We start from the raw sequence: 13379 nt of genomic DNA, 5'->3' as shown, positions 1-13379 counted from the left end.
ATTAAAATAACACTTTCATTTAAAACATCAAAACATCTCAAGGAGCTGTTATCTTTTGGAGTAGAGTGACTGTTGTTATGTAGGAATATGTGGCAGCCATTCCTATCCCAAGAGCGGCAATGGGATGACTGGCCGCTCACCCTGTTTTTGATGATGTTGGTTTCGGAGGGAATGTTGACTGGGATATCCTGTTCTTCTTCGGATTCTTTAACATCCACCTAAACAGGCAAAGAGGATCATGGCTTAATGGCCTCATCCAAAGGATGGCACCTCCGACAGTGCAGCACTCCCTCAGTATTACATCCGGAGTATCAGCCTCGATTGTGTCGTTAAGTCATAGTATGGGGCATTAACGTTTAAGCGTCTGACTCGGAGGCGACTGTGCTGTCAACCAACCTGACACAAGATAGAGTAAACAGTGAGCTCAGGCAGGGCGAAGTACATTGCCATCACTGAAAATATTGGGTGATCTCTTATTGCTTCAGGCTTTGCCACCAAGAAGACGCATGTTGGGGGTGCCCACTCTGCTGGCTACTGATGACCTGGAGTTACGGGATTTCCATGGCTTTTCCGCTGAAGCTAAGGCAGACAGTCAGAAGGACCCCTGCGGAAATGTATTCCTTTTTGTTAGTTGGTAGTTTTCAAAGTTTTCTTTAGTGCCTCAGTTTGTAGGGACAACATTCCCTCGGCATTTTAATCACACTTTCACTGCTCCATAGTAGAGTTTAAAAGCAAGTTTGTGAGCCGTTCAATCAGTGCCATCTGGCAACATGCCTACTTGGAGCTCCTTTGACCAACAGAAACCCAGCTCTGACCTTTCTAAATACTGGTTGATTCAAGCACCTGGGCTCAAAATTGGCTTTACGTGCTTAAAGCAAGACTGTCCGCCTTATACTGCCACAGGGTGTGGACCAGGGTCAGCTCAAGAACGTCCACGTTTTGTTCATCTCGGTACAAGATGACCTTGGGATTCGGGGCAGTGAAAGGTCCTCAACGACCAAAGCCAGGCAGAAAGATCGAGCGTGAGTAGGGAGTGTTTGCAAGAATAATATTTTAGAAAAGATAACACAACTTTAGACATCCTGGAGACTGAATGGGGTTTGACAAATAAATCAATCTTTTTTTAGCTTTCGGCCAAACACTAAGCAGCTGGAGCTGTCCTTCCTGGTGACTGCCAGCGAACTTGTTTAGCCAAACTAAACAGCACAGTGCAAGCAAGCCACTTTCCCCATCAGTCACTGGACCTTTCACTATCAGGCGACCAGTGTAAACAACCTTCTCCTTTCTCAACATCTACAGGAGCTCTCCCAATCGAAACACTGGACCAGACAGTGGCCTGTTTCACATGGACCCTCCCCCTCAGTGCCTAGTGGCCTCCACTGGGAAAATACACAAGGACAAGTGTGGGTGAGGGAGGCCAGTGGGCCCATCAAACTCACTCAAAGAAAGCTGTGATGCACCTCCATCAGCTAAACGCCTCTCGAGTGACTGTCCTACAGTGTTTCTAGTACCCAATCTACAGGACCCTTTGATCACTGTCCCTGTGAAGAAATGCTTCCAAACATGGCTCTGAACGGGCCTTTTACCAATATGTACCTCTATCTACTTGTCCTGCAGTCATGGTTTAGCCTGAAACAGTGCTCAGGATTCAACTCTTCTAATCCACTTAATAAGGTCCTGTGCTTCTTTCAAGGTGGAGAGTCCAAGTGCTTTGAATTTTGCCGGGTATTGGTACAGTTGAGTATCTGCCGGTCCACTTCAGAGGGCAGTTAAGAGTCAAGCCTATTGGTGTGGTACTGGAGTCACTTATAGGCCAGAGATGGGAATTAAATTTGATGACAATCCGATAGCTTCGTAGTCATTTTTTAAAACTGAAATCAGCTTTTTATTTCCAGTTTTTTTAACTGAATTCAAATTCTCAAACTGCCATGGTGGGATTTGAACTCATGTTCTCTGGATTGCTAGGCCAGTAATGTAACTATTGTGCAACTGTATGCGGCATTGACACCATCCTTACACTGACCTTCACTGAGATCAGCTAACTCAGCACAGGTGGTAAGTCAAATCTAGGACCAGCTAGTATTTGCCATCAAATGTAAGGTTTCAACTCAGCCAGTGTGTACCATCTACAAGATGCACTGCAGCAACTCGCCAAGGCTTCTTCAACAGCACCTCCCAAACCCGCAACCTCTTCCACCTATATGGACAAGGGCAGCAGGCGCATGGGAACACCATCACCTCGAAGTTCCCCTCCAAGTCACACACCATCCTGACTTGGAAGTATATCGCCGATCCTTCATCGTCGCTGGGTCAAAATCCTGGAACTCCCTCCCTAACAGCATTGTGGGAGTACCTTCACCACACGGACTGCAGCGGTTCAAGAAGGTGGCTCACCACCACCTTCTCAAGGGCAACTAGGGATGGGCAATAAATGCTGGCCTTGCCAGCGACGCCCACATCCCGTGAATGAATTTCCATTCCGTGCTGCCTTAGCTGATCTCATGCAGGATGGCAGTCAGGATGCCAGGATTGTTCTCAGTGCTCCTGCAGTAGGGAAGGGAAAAACAATCAGTCAGGAATCTCGGCGCTGATCGCTATCCAATGACACCAGTAACCTTGAATTAAGAAGTCCAGACTCAGTATCAGATTTCTTTTCACCACGTTGAAATAATTGTATTAAAGGCACTCACAGTAATTCAGAGAGACATAGAGGCACCAGATACCAGGAGCAGGCAGCACTGGGAGCCAAGGAAGGGGCCAGATCTGCAGTAAGGTGCACATACATGAAAATTGGAAGCACTATGAATAAGATGCCTGAAGCGGAGGAGGTTGTGGCAGTGGGAAGCTACAATGTGGGAGGGATATCGGTGACATGGCGGAGCCCAGAGTATGCTCATGGGTAGATTGTGCAGGAGTATACAGTGTTTAAAGAGAATTAATTACTTCAATATAAATGAGATGGAAATCTTTAGACAAGGTAAAATGGGCTCAAAACAAAGAAATCCCTCCGGGATAGATGATACTGATCCCAAAGTATTGAGAGAGACAAGGGAGGAGAGATTTGTGAGGCACTGACAATCATATGAGAGAGTCAGTGAACACGGAGGAGATCCAGTAGATTATAAACGGGCTAATGTGGTACACCTTGTTAAAAGGGCGACAAAGCAAACAGACAAGTACAGACCCATTAATCCTACTTTAATATCAGATAAATAATGGAATCGAGCAGGAGTAAATTTGAAGATTATCTGTAACAATAACTTAGTTAACAGCGGTTAACATGGACTGAGAAGGGAAAGATCCCGCTTGACCAACCTCCTCAACTTCTTTGAGAAAATGACATCCCAAGTGGATTGTGGATACCTCGACTTCCAAAAAAGCTTTGGACAAAGTATCACACAGAAAGTCAGTCAGTAAGTTCAAAACAGTGCGGGACTCAGAGTAAATCTTGGGAATGGATAAGGAATTAGCAGAGTAGGGTACTGGGGCCCACAACTGTTTCTAATTGGCATCAATGACTTGGATTTGGGAACTGAATATAAATTGGTCAGATTTGGAGATGATACCAAATTAAGAGAGGCAGTTGATTCTGAGCAGCAGGAATTGGACAAAATGTGAATGGAGGCAGAACAATGGCAGATGAAATGTAATATGGACAATATAAAGTGCTGCCTGTAGAATGGAAATCAGGTGGCACATGTGCGCCATGAATGGTGTTCAAGAATGATGTTGAAAGAGACCTAGGAGTCATAACGCTCAACATGTCCAACCAGTGCACAGCAGCAATTAGCAAAGCTACCAGGATGCTGAACCACATAGGGAAATGATAGAATATAAGTCAGAGCAAGTCATGATCAGATTGCACAGTGCTCTGATCAGCTGCGTTGTGAGTACTGCGTCCAGTTCTGGTCACTGAGATACAAGGGAGCCAAGCACTGGAAGTGATGCAAAGAGCCACAAATCTGATTCCCAGTGTTCGTAGTCTGAGGAAACAGGAACCAAGTAATCCAGATGCCTGGACTAATAACTTTTAAATACCCTCTTACACATCCTTGACTGTTGAGCACAAATTGGAACGTAAGATGGCAGGAACAATGACACTCACTCCAGGCAAGTGGACTTGTACATGGGCCCTCATGCTCAGTGTTGTCAGTGTGGGGACAGAACAAGTGAGGCCCTTCCTTATACCTAATCCTCTCAGAACATGAGATTCTGAGGTAAAACTGTGACAACAATGGACTGTGTACATGAAAACCTTCCTGCATCTCAAAAAACAACCTCCATTAACAATATTGCTGACCACTATGTCATTTTAATAGCTCAGGCAAATTTTGCCAAAACCTCCTTGGGTTTGGATCGTATCCCCTTGCTCTTCCCTGCAGCCAACAGTACAACATTGTTCACCAAACTAGCCATGCTGATGCACTTCTAAGTGCCAGCCCTATTCAGGTCAGACTGGTGCGCACATATGTAACCCTGTGCCCTGCCACCTACCTGTGGTAGACATGGTGTATCCAGTTCAGCACTGTATAGATCTCACTCTTCTCCAGATCCCAAGATATTATATCCTGCAGGTGTCCTGAGAGATAACTGTGGTGTAGCAGCACATAGGTCTGAAGAATATTGTAGTGGGGAGGGCAGCACTGCACCATTAAGTGTTTTACTACTTTCAAATCATTGAGAATATTGTTCTGCAAGGCTGCTAAATGATTGGCCAGTCCTGGTCCCTTTGTGTCAGTTTGCCTTGCTCTGAATTGTGCTGCGGTTGACTGCTCAATAACTTTAAAAAACCTCTGCCTCAGATTCTTGGGCCGCCCAGGAGGAAGAAACTTGTGTTGACTTTGGCCGTCTCCAGTGATTTGGTCAATCTTCTCTTCCCGTTCAATTATACGAATCGCTGAGACGAACAGGGACGGGTCCTGTTTAACCAGGGTCAGGCCGCAGCTTACAACGTCCCAGAGCTCCTTGGCAAGGTCTTCATTGAGCTGACCGACACTGCTAAAGTACGACAGGACTATCTGCTCCCCTTCCGTGTTCTGCCTTCCGGCTCGATACAGCTGGTAGAGGATGTCGTCCCGCCAGCACTCCATCTCCATCAGCTTGGTGTGGGCCTCCAGCAGCCTTCTGTCCTCGATCAGCTGCCGCGTTTCAGTCACAACCTCAGGGACTGCAATCGAACAGTCAGTCAGTTCATTATCACTTTGCATTCCAAAGAGCAAGTTTTTTTTACTTAATCTAAATGATGTCAGTGCTACAAACTTTATTTACTTTCTCCCCCCACCCCCCTTTCCATCAATTTCTTTCATCTCCTCTTCTGAAGGACCCATCACTTGAAGCCTTTTCTAAAATAATCAATGAGGAGGCACTGGGTTGCCCCAGTGTCATCAACCAAAAAACAAACATAAGTGCCCCCTTTTTAGAGGGGCACAACTAATAAAGAACTTAATCATAAAAAAATCCCCGAAGGAAACTTATAGGCCTAGAAATTCAGTATCGCCACGTTTGGGGCGCTACAGCCGGGCGTTCGCTAAATTTAGCGCCCGGCGCAACTTAGCGCCACCTTCGCCGAAATTGAGTTGCATCGCCCCAAGAGGTTGCTGCTGCGCTAAAGCAGGCGATGCACGACTATCATAAGGTGCTAAGCCGGCGAGCCGAGGCGCTAACACCGAGGGCGGGTGCAGCGCAGGTGCGGTGAGTTGCTGATTGAAGGCAGACACGCTGGCGCCGGTCAGCTCTTAAAGGGGGAGGGTGGACTTGTTTGGCTGCCACGCCCTGCACACTGCAGCCCTGAAGCAATTGCTGGATCATCATTTCCACACCCAGGACCATGCAGAAGGCTAGGGAGCGAGCAGAGCGCTTCAGCAAGGGTGCCCTGAGGCTACTGGTTGGCGCAGTAGAGTGCAGGCGACCTGTCCTCTTCCCTGACAGTGGGAGGAGGCTGCTTCCCAGCGAATACCGAAAAGCCTGGAGGGAGGTGGCAAACAGGGTGACCACCAACAGCATGGTTGCCAGGACTGCACTTCAATGCAGGAAAAAGTTCAACGACCTCACTCGGGTTGTCAGGGTGAGTACCCTTTCCACTATCCTGTTCATCCCTGCATGTGCACCTCAGTTTCTGGCCAAAGGGACCTGAAAGCCCCAATGCCCAGCCCTCATCCAAGAGCTATGGGACTCTCATGAAAACCACTTGCACATTCAGCACTTTACACACAGTCAGGGCTATTCCACCATGGGAGGCAGTGCAGGCAAGATGAGGGCTTGACACTGTCAGGGCTATTCCACCATGGGAGGCAGTGCAGGCAAGATCAGGGCTTTACACTGTACTTAGAGGCCATCCTTTCTCTTGCAGGGCAAGCTGGCCCACAATCGCAGGCAGCAGCTACGGACTGGGGGAGGCCGTCCTGACCTCAAAGAGCTCAGCGACCTGGAGCAGCGTGTGGAGCGCATTATGGCAGGCCGGCTGATTGGCCCCGTCACCAGTGGAGATGCCGATCCTGTTCTGGACAGCAATGGTAAGGTCATCACCTTTTTGACCTCTCTCTTTCCACTTTTGCCTCACACCAGCATCCTTTGCCACTATCGAACCAATGCAGTGCATAGCAGCACTCATGCCTCCCTCGCTGCTGCCCTGTCCTCACTCTAAAGCAACTCTTGTGCCTCCCTGCTTTCAGATGCTGATTCGCCAGGTGAGGAGGCGGGCCCTCAAGCTGCCACTGTCAGTGATTCTGAATTCGAGGAGGAGGAAGAGGATGCCGGCCCATCAGTGCCGAGGCAGCCCATGACCATGATGAGGACATGTCTTCCCTAGAGGGGAGCAGGGGGGGAAGGGTCTGAAGAGAGTGAAGCTCCGGGGCCCAGCGGGCTGCAGCAACGTGGGAGGGGTGGGGAAGCTCGGCGGCCTTCTCCCCGGAGGGTGAGTGCGGCCTCCAGTCCTGCTACGGTGAGCGCAGAGGAGGTGCGGCTCCTTGGTGAAATGGGCACCCAGGCTGAGCACAGGCACACTGAGCTCATGGCTGCAGTGGCAAGGATGCCTGACTCCATAGAGTCACTGGCAAGGAGTGCTCAGGAATTCGGGACAGCACAGGCAAGGAGTCTGCAGGACTTCGCAGCAGCACAGGCTAGGAGTCAGCAGGACTTTGCTGCATCACAGGCGGCTTCCAGCCAAGTGCTCAGTCGTGCCATGCATTCACTGGCTGGTCTGATGCAGACACAGATCAGGGCCACACGGGCACTAACTGCTGCCACCCTCGCTGGATCGGCCAGGCATCGCCGGGGCCCTTGCCGCGCCGCAGCAGCCCAGCAGTCTGTGCTTCAGCAGATTGCTGCGTATGCTGCAGTGCTGGCCCGTGCGAGTGCCAGTGTATCAGCCAACCAGGGAGTGCCTGTGCTCTGTCAGGTTGGCAGCATTCCTGCAGCCAACACTGTCACTCCTCCACTGCAGCTGCCACCACCCGTAGGACAGGCTGCTGCCGCCCAAGCAGAGTTGGAGCAGTCAGCAGCCGGGCCCTCCAGGCCCAGAGCTGGTCCAGGCCATCCCCCAAGGGCATCTGCCGTCTCACCATCTGACCCTCAGCAGCCTTCCCCCAGCCTTGCTGCAGCCACTGGGGTCCCATTGAGGAGGAGCTGCAGGGCGGGAAGGGGCCATTCGCGGAAGCGAGGCGGATTACCCTCACAGGGGAAAAATTAGAAGGTGTGGCCAAATGCTGTGTTTATATATGAAGGCCAAGAATGTTTTGTTTATATATGAAGGCTGAGACTGTTGTGTTTGTTTTTTATATGAAGGCCGAGGCTCATGGTCATTTTTGTTTAACTGTTTTTTTCATTTTCTGAAGGTTGTGAGAGCCAGTTGTGTCTCTGACTGTTTTTTGGGGGGTTTATCTGAATTAGCTTGTCATGCGGAAGGGCACAGAGTTTGCACAGTAAAATTTTTTCTTTAATCACATTGGCCCAGAAATTCCAGAACGGGGCTTGCAGCGCGTGCAAGCCCCGTATTTGCACTTACCCCGCGCTCGTGCCGATCAGCTTCTGGGACGCCTGAACTTGCAGAAATAGAAAGCACATTCCCGGGCAGCGTATGACGTCACGCCGCCCAGGAGTGCAGCCAGCGCGAAGCCAGGAGCGTGCAGTGTAAGTGAGACACGCCCCTTGAGGTCTCAGTTTCACTGGACACGCCCCCAATGTTTCTGTCAAGCTGCTAAGGATTTTTACATGCAAAGCAGCAGTTTAAATAGGTTTTTGGAAGTTTTTTGAAGATTTTGGTAACTTTTATAAACTTTTTAAAATGTTTACATTATTTTGAGTAATCTGAAGTAGTTTTAAAGAGAATTAAAGCAATTTAAAGACTTTTAAAAGCCCTAAAAGAATTTTTTTAATTCCATTTATTTATTTAACAATGTCGTCGTCATACGTGCCTTCACACTGTTCCCTTTGGGGAACTGTATGAAGTGGTGGAAGGATTTATGGCCATGATTAACGCTCATTCCGTGACCGTAACCATCTTTGAACCAGCCATTAGGGCGGTTAGTCCTATGGCGGGAGGGTTTTACGGGCTCCCACAAGCTATACAAGGAGGGGGGGCCACCCACACCCACGGACGCAAATATCCCACTGGATGTCAACCCAGAATTTAGAGCCGGAGCTCCGACTCCACTTGCCGGGACTGTCTGGAGCGGAGTTCGAAACCCTACCCTGATCTGGCCCAGCGGCGGGGATCCTACCGCTATGACAAAGGCCCAATCCGATTAGCAACGTGAAATGGCAGCATAGGGCTCCAGTCACGGGGAGGGAAAAGGCACAGGAAACGTATGGGTGTCACCTTTTGTGCGGAGTGGGCCTTTTGCGTAGCAGTGAGCATCCCCGCCGCTGGGCCAGAAGGAGTAGGGTTTTGAACCCCACTCCAGACAGTCCCGGCAAGTGGAGTCGGAGCTCCAACTTTAAATTCTGGGTGGACATCCAGCGGGATACTTGCGTCCGTGGGTGTTGGTGGCCCCCCCCCGCTCAGATGGGTTGTGGGAGCCCGTAAAACCCTCCCGCCATAGGACTAACCCCCCTAGTGGCTGGTTCAAAGATGGTTACGGTCACGGAATGAGCGTTAATCACGGCCATAAATCCTTCCACCACTTCATACAGTTCCCCAAAGGGAACAGTGTGAGGATACGTACGATGATGACCTCTTGCGCAATGCACCTCCTTGGGCCCTCAGTCGCAGATGCGAGGGGGCAAGTCGTGCAATTGTTAAATTTTTTATTTTATTGGCATGTAAAATGTTGGCCCAGTAATTCCCTTCCAAATGCGCTAGTACGGTCGGGGTACTTACGCATCTGGCCAGATGAAATGCCGGTTTTCAGCATTCACAGTGCATGTGGGGAAAACCGGCATTTCCTGTCCTCTGAACGAAGGGGTTCAGAGGCAGAATGCGTGCGACTGCACAGGCAGCGCGTGCGCAGTATAATTCGCCGCTTTCATTAATGCTTTCAGTGAGGTCCAGTCATTACAACTTACACATGAAAAAAGCATGGGTACAGTTGCTCCACAGGCTGCGGAGGAAGATATTTCTTATCGTGGAGCTTCTGAAAGTATGTATGTCTGTATATATTCCTTTGCGTGTTATGTATATATTCCTTTATTTATGTGTATGAATGTATTATTTAATTATGACTTTCAGAGAAAGTAACTTATTGGAAAATCATAATTAAAAACATACATTCATACACATTAGTAAAGGAATATAAAACATACATACATATACGTAAAGGAATATATGTGGACATACATACATAACTCATTCTCACATTCCATTCACACAGCCACAATTGCTCCTTCTACTTACCGTTCTGAAAACCCTTCTAAAAAAAAATTTAAACTTTAAAACTTACTTAAAATTTCTTAAAATAACTTCCCTCCCTTTCCCAAACAAAAATATTGCATTTCAAAAGCTCCACGATAAAATATATCTTCCTCCGCAGCCAATGAACAACTTTACACTTGCTTTTTACAAGTGTAACTTCTAAGGACTTACCCTCACGGATTTCATGAATGAAATCCACGAAGTTCACTGTGCAAGCGCTGCCTGTGCAGTCGCACGCGCTCGAGGTCTGGAAATGCCGGCGTTCCCCGCATGCGCTGTTCATGCTGAACGCCGGCCTTTCCAACAGCCAGAAGCGTGAATAAGCCGACCGTACTCACGCTTCTGGCCTGGAATTTCTGGCCCAATGTCCATGTTTGCACTTTGAACTATTTGTTGCCTTGACCGGCTGAGGGCTTGCGGAGCGGCTCCATTCATGTTCTTTCATTGGCACAAGCCTTTCCCTGAGAGGGGGCCTAGAACCGAGTCTTGTTGCTCCTCCTCCTCCTCCTCCTCTGGTGGTCCTCCAATGTCTGCTGGCAGTGGCTGAGTCCTGAGGATAGCCAGATTGTGCAGCATGCAGCACACTACAACGAATTGGGAGACTCGCTCAGGCGATTACTGTAGGGCTCCTCCGGAACGGTCCAGACAGCGGAACCGTTGCTTCAGCATGCTGATTGTGTGCTCAATGATGTTCCTGGTAGCTTGATGGCTGTCATTGTATTGCTCTTCAGCAGGGGTGCTGGGCGCACGGAGCGGGGTCATCAGCCAGGTGCACAAAGGATAGCCTTTTTCCCCAAGAAGCCATCCTCGTGGGTGAGCCTGGGCTTCGAAAATGTCTGCCACAGAAGTCTGGCGCAGGATGAAGGCATCGTGGCTGCTGCCTGGAAAGTGGGCATTGACAGCTAGTATGAGCTGTCTGTGGCCACACACCAACTGGACATTGAGCGAATGGTAGCCCTTCCGGTTGCGGTAATCCTCGGCATTCTCTAGAGGTGCCCGCAAAGCCACATGCGTGCAGTCAATGGCGCCCTGGACCATGGGGAAGCCCGCTATTCCTCCAAATCCCATTGCACGCTCTTGCTGCTTGTCCAGGGTCATGGGGAAGGAGATATACTGACATCTCCTTCTGAAAAGGGCATTGGTCACCTGACGGATGCAGCAATGTACTGCGAACTGGGAGATGTTGGCAATGTCCCCAGTAGCGGATTGGAAGGAGCCGGTGGCATAGAAGTTGAGAGCCACCGTCACCTTTACTACCACCGACAGAGACGTCCTGCTCCTCAGCTGTGGCTGCAGATCTCTGCGAAGCAGGTGGCAGATCTCAGTGATCACCTCCCTTCTGAATCGCAGCCTCCGAACACACTGCTCCTCAGACATGTTCAGATATGAGAACTGCTGGCGGTATACCCTGGGTGGGTAAGACCTCCTGTGCCGACGCCTGTTGGCCCTTCTCCATCTGGCCATGACTGGCACTCTCTCACGGCGTCTCTGAGCCCTTTGAATGCAATGCAGTAAGCCAACGTTTCCACCCATTGCAGCCCCCATTATATGTGGCGACTCAAGGCTATGGTACTGAAAGTTAAATCCAAGTGCAAAGCTCTGGCCTGAAGGCAGAAGTACCTGTGCGAGCGCTGAGTCAAAGCAGAAAGCTCTCTCCCTTTGTCTCTCTCCAAATATCCGTCTCTCACACAGGAGGATTGCCACAAAATGGCTGCCACTTATAATGCAGGAGGAGTCCCCTTTAAATAGCGCCCCCCGCGCCCCGCAGCGACTGGGAACTGTTCCCCTCTAGCAGTCACGGGGGCGCCAGGCGCACAGAAGGGCGGCGCCACTGAAGTTCCGGTTTGGGGCGCACCAAGGGCGTTGCACCATGAAATGACGTCAGGATCTGTGCGCGCAGCTGAGCGGGCGCTGCGGTTTTGCGCTGCCGCTAAATCTTGAGTGAAGCCCGCGAGAGGCGCAGATCGCGCCGCGCCCGGGCGCTAGCCGCTTAGCGCCCCACTTCTCCTCTTCCTAAGGCGCTAGCGGCTGGCGCTAACAACTGAATTTCTAGGCCATAAACTTTAAATAAAAATATTGTTACCAGTATCCACTATTAGTGTACCGGCAGATGCCCCCTGCCCTTTCTCCAGAGCCACCCAGGCACAGACAAGACCGTAGAAGAGAGGCAGGCAACCAGAGTGACCACTCCCACGGGCCACGACCAATCTGGGCTGTAGAAGGCCCCCCTCATGGAACAGATCCACATTTTTGGAAATTCAGTTGATAATTCACTCCCGTAGGCAAGCCATTGCTCGCTCTGAACCAGAGTGTGGGTTTACATGCACAATATCGAAAGTGTTACTTTGGTCAGTTGGTACCACTCCTGCTTCTGAGTCAGAAAGTTCTGGGTCCAACTCCACTTCAGAATTTCATAGAACCTTACAGCACAGAAGGAGGCCATTCGGCCCTTTGTACATGTGCTGCCTCTTTGAAAGAGCTGTCCAATTAGCCCCAACTCTTTCTCTGTACTCCTGCAATAATTTGAGAGCCCATTATCTAGGCTGACACTCCAGTGCAGAACAGAGGGAATGCTGCATTGCCATAAGTGCCACTTTCAGATGAGATGTTAAACCAAGATCCTGTCTGTCTGCTTGAATGTAAGTAAAAGATCCCATGGTATTATTCGAAGAAGAGTAAGGAGTTCTCCCCAGTGTCTTGGCCAACATTCTTCCCTCAACCAACATTACTATAACAGAATCATTGGTCATTCATCTCATTTGCTGTTTGTGGGACCTTACTGTGCACAAATTGGCTGCTTCTTTCCCTACTTTACAACAGTGACTACACTTTAAAAACAGTCATTGGCTATGAAGCGCTATGGGACGTCCTGAGAGTGTGATAAGGTGCTGCATAAGTACAAGTTCTTTCTTTAATGCAGCGTTGCCCAAGGTTTGAGCAGAAATCCGTTACTGTAATTAGTCCATTGAATTGACAAAAGCCCTCTCGTGTTTTCCTAGTCTTTGAATGGTGGAACAATAAACATTGTCTCAGACCATGGGATCTAGGCTGTAAACAATGAATCAGATTTTAGTGAAAGCAAAGATTAAGCAGCAGCCGGAAGTCCAAACAGCAGATTGCACTTGTTACAGTGGCCCTGGAATTCTGTGAGTCTGCCACCAGCCTCCTGCCGCAACTTTAGCTGGAGAGCTGACAGAGGCCCCAGAGAAACCATGGGAATGGCTGTAAACAGCTGTGTGCGCAGTCTCACCGGGGTTTTTTGCCAGATGTCCTGCCGTAGCCATGGCAAGAAACCATCAAACAATATTTGAGGGCAAGGATTTCTAACTTACACCTCCGCAAACAAAAATATGAAAACCCCTCGCTACCCACTTAGCAACATTAAACCGGGACCCGCATCTGTAACATTAAACTTACTGTTAGAAAAAAGGAAAGAAAGATTGTATTTATATAGCGCCTTCACAACCTCAGGATGTCCCAAAGTGCTTTACAGCCAAAGAAGTATTTTTGAGGTGTAGTCACTGTTGTAATT

General features: G+C 49.4%; 1 protein-coding gene across 1 annotated transcript in view; it reads right to left on the bottom strand.

The window, feature by feature from the left end:
* Window positions 1-6188, bottom strand: part of LOC147116240 (exocyst complex component 3-like protein) — a 28855-nt gene extending 22667 nt beyond the window's left edge. The window contains exon 1 of the mRNA XM_085992027.1: window positions 4495-6188. Within this exon, the coding sequence (XP_085848153.1) occupies window positions 4495-5207 (713 nt within the window). The 5' untranslated portion in view covers window positions 5208-6188. The remainder of the gene's footprint in view (window positions 1-4494) is intronic.
* Window positions 6189-13379: the final 7191 nt, after the last annotated feature.

The sequence above is a fragment of the Somniosus microcephalus genome, chromosome 6, assembly GCF_052327205.1.
Source record: "Somniosus microcephalus isolate GS21.2 chromosome 6, FLI_Smic_1.0, whole genome shotgun sequence".
NCBI lineage: Eukaryota > Metazoa > Chordata > Chondrichthyes > Squaliformes > Somniosidae > Somniosus > Somniosus microcephalus.
The sequence above is the reverse complement of the archived record's forward strand: the minus strand, read 5'-3'. Positions and strand labels throughout refer to the sequence as shown.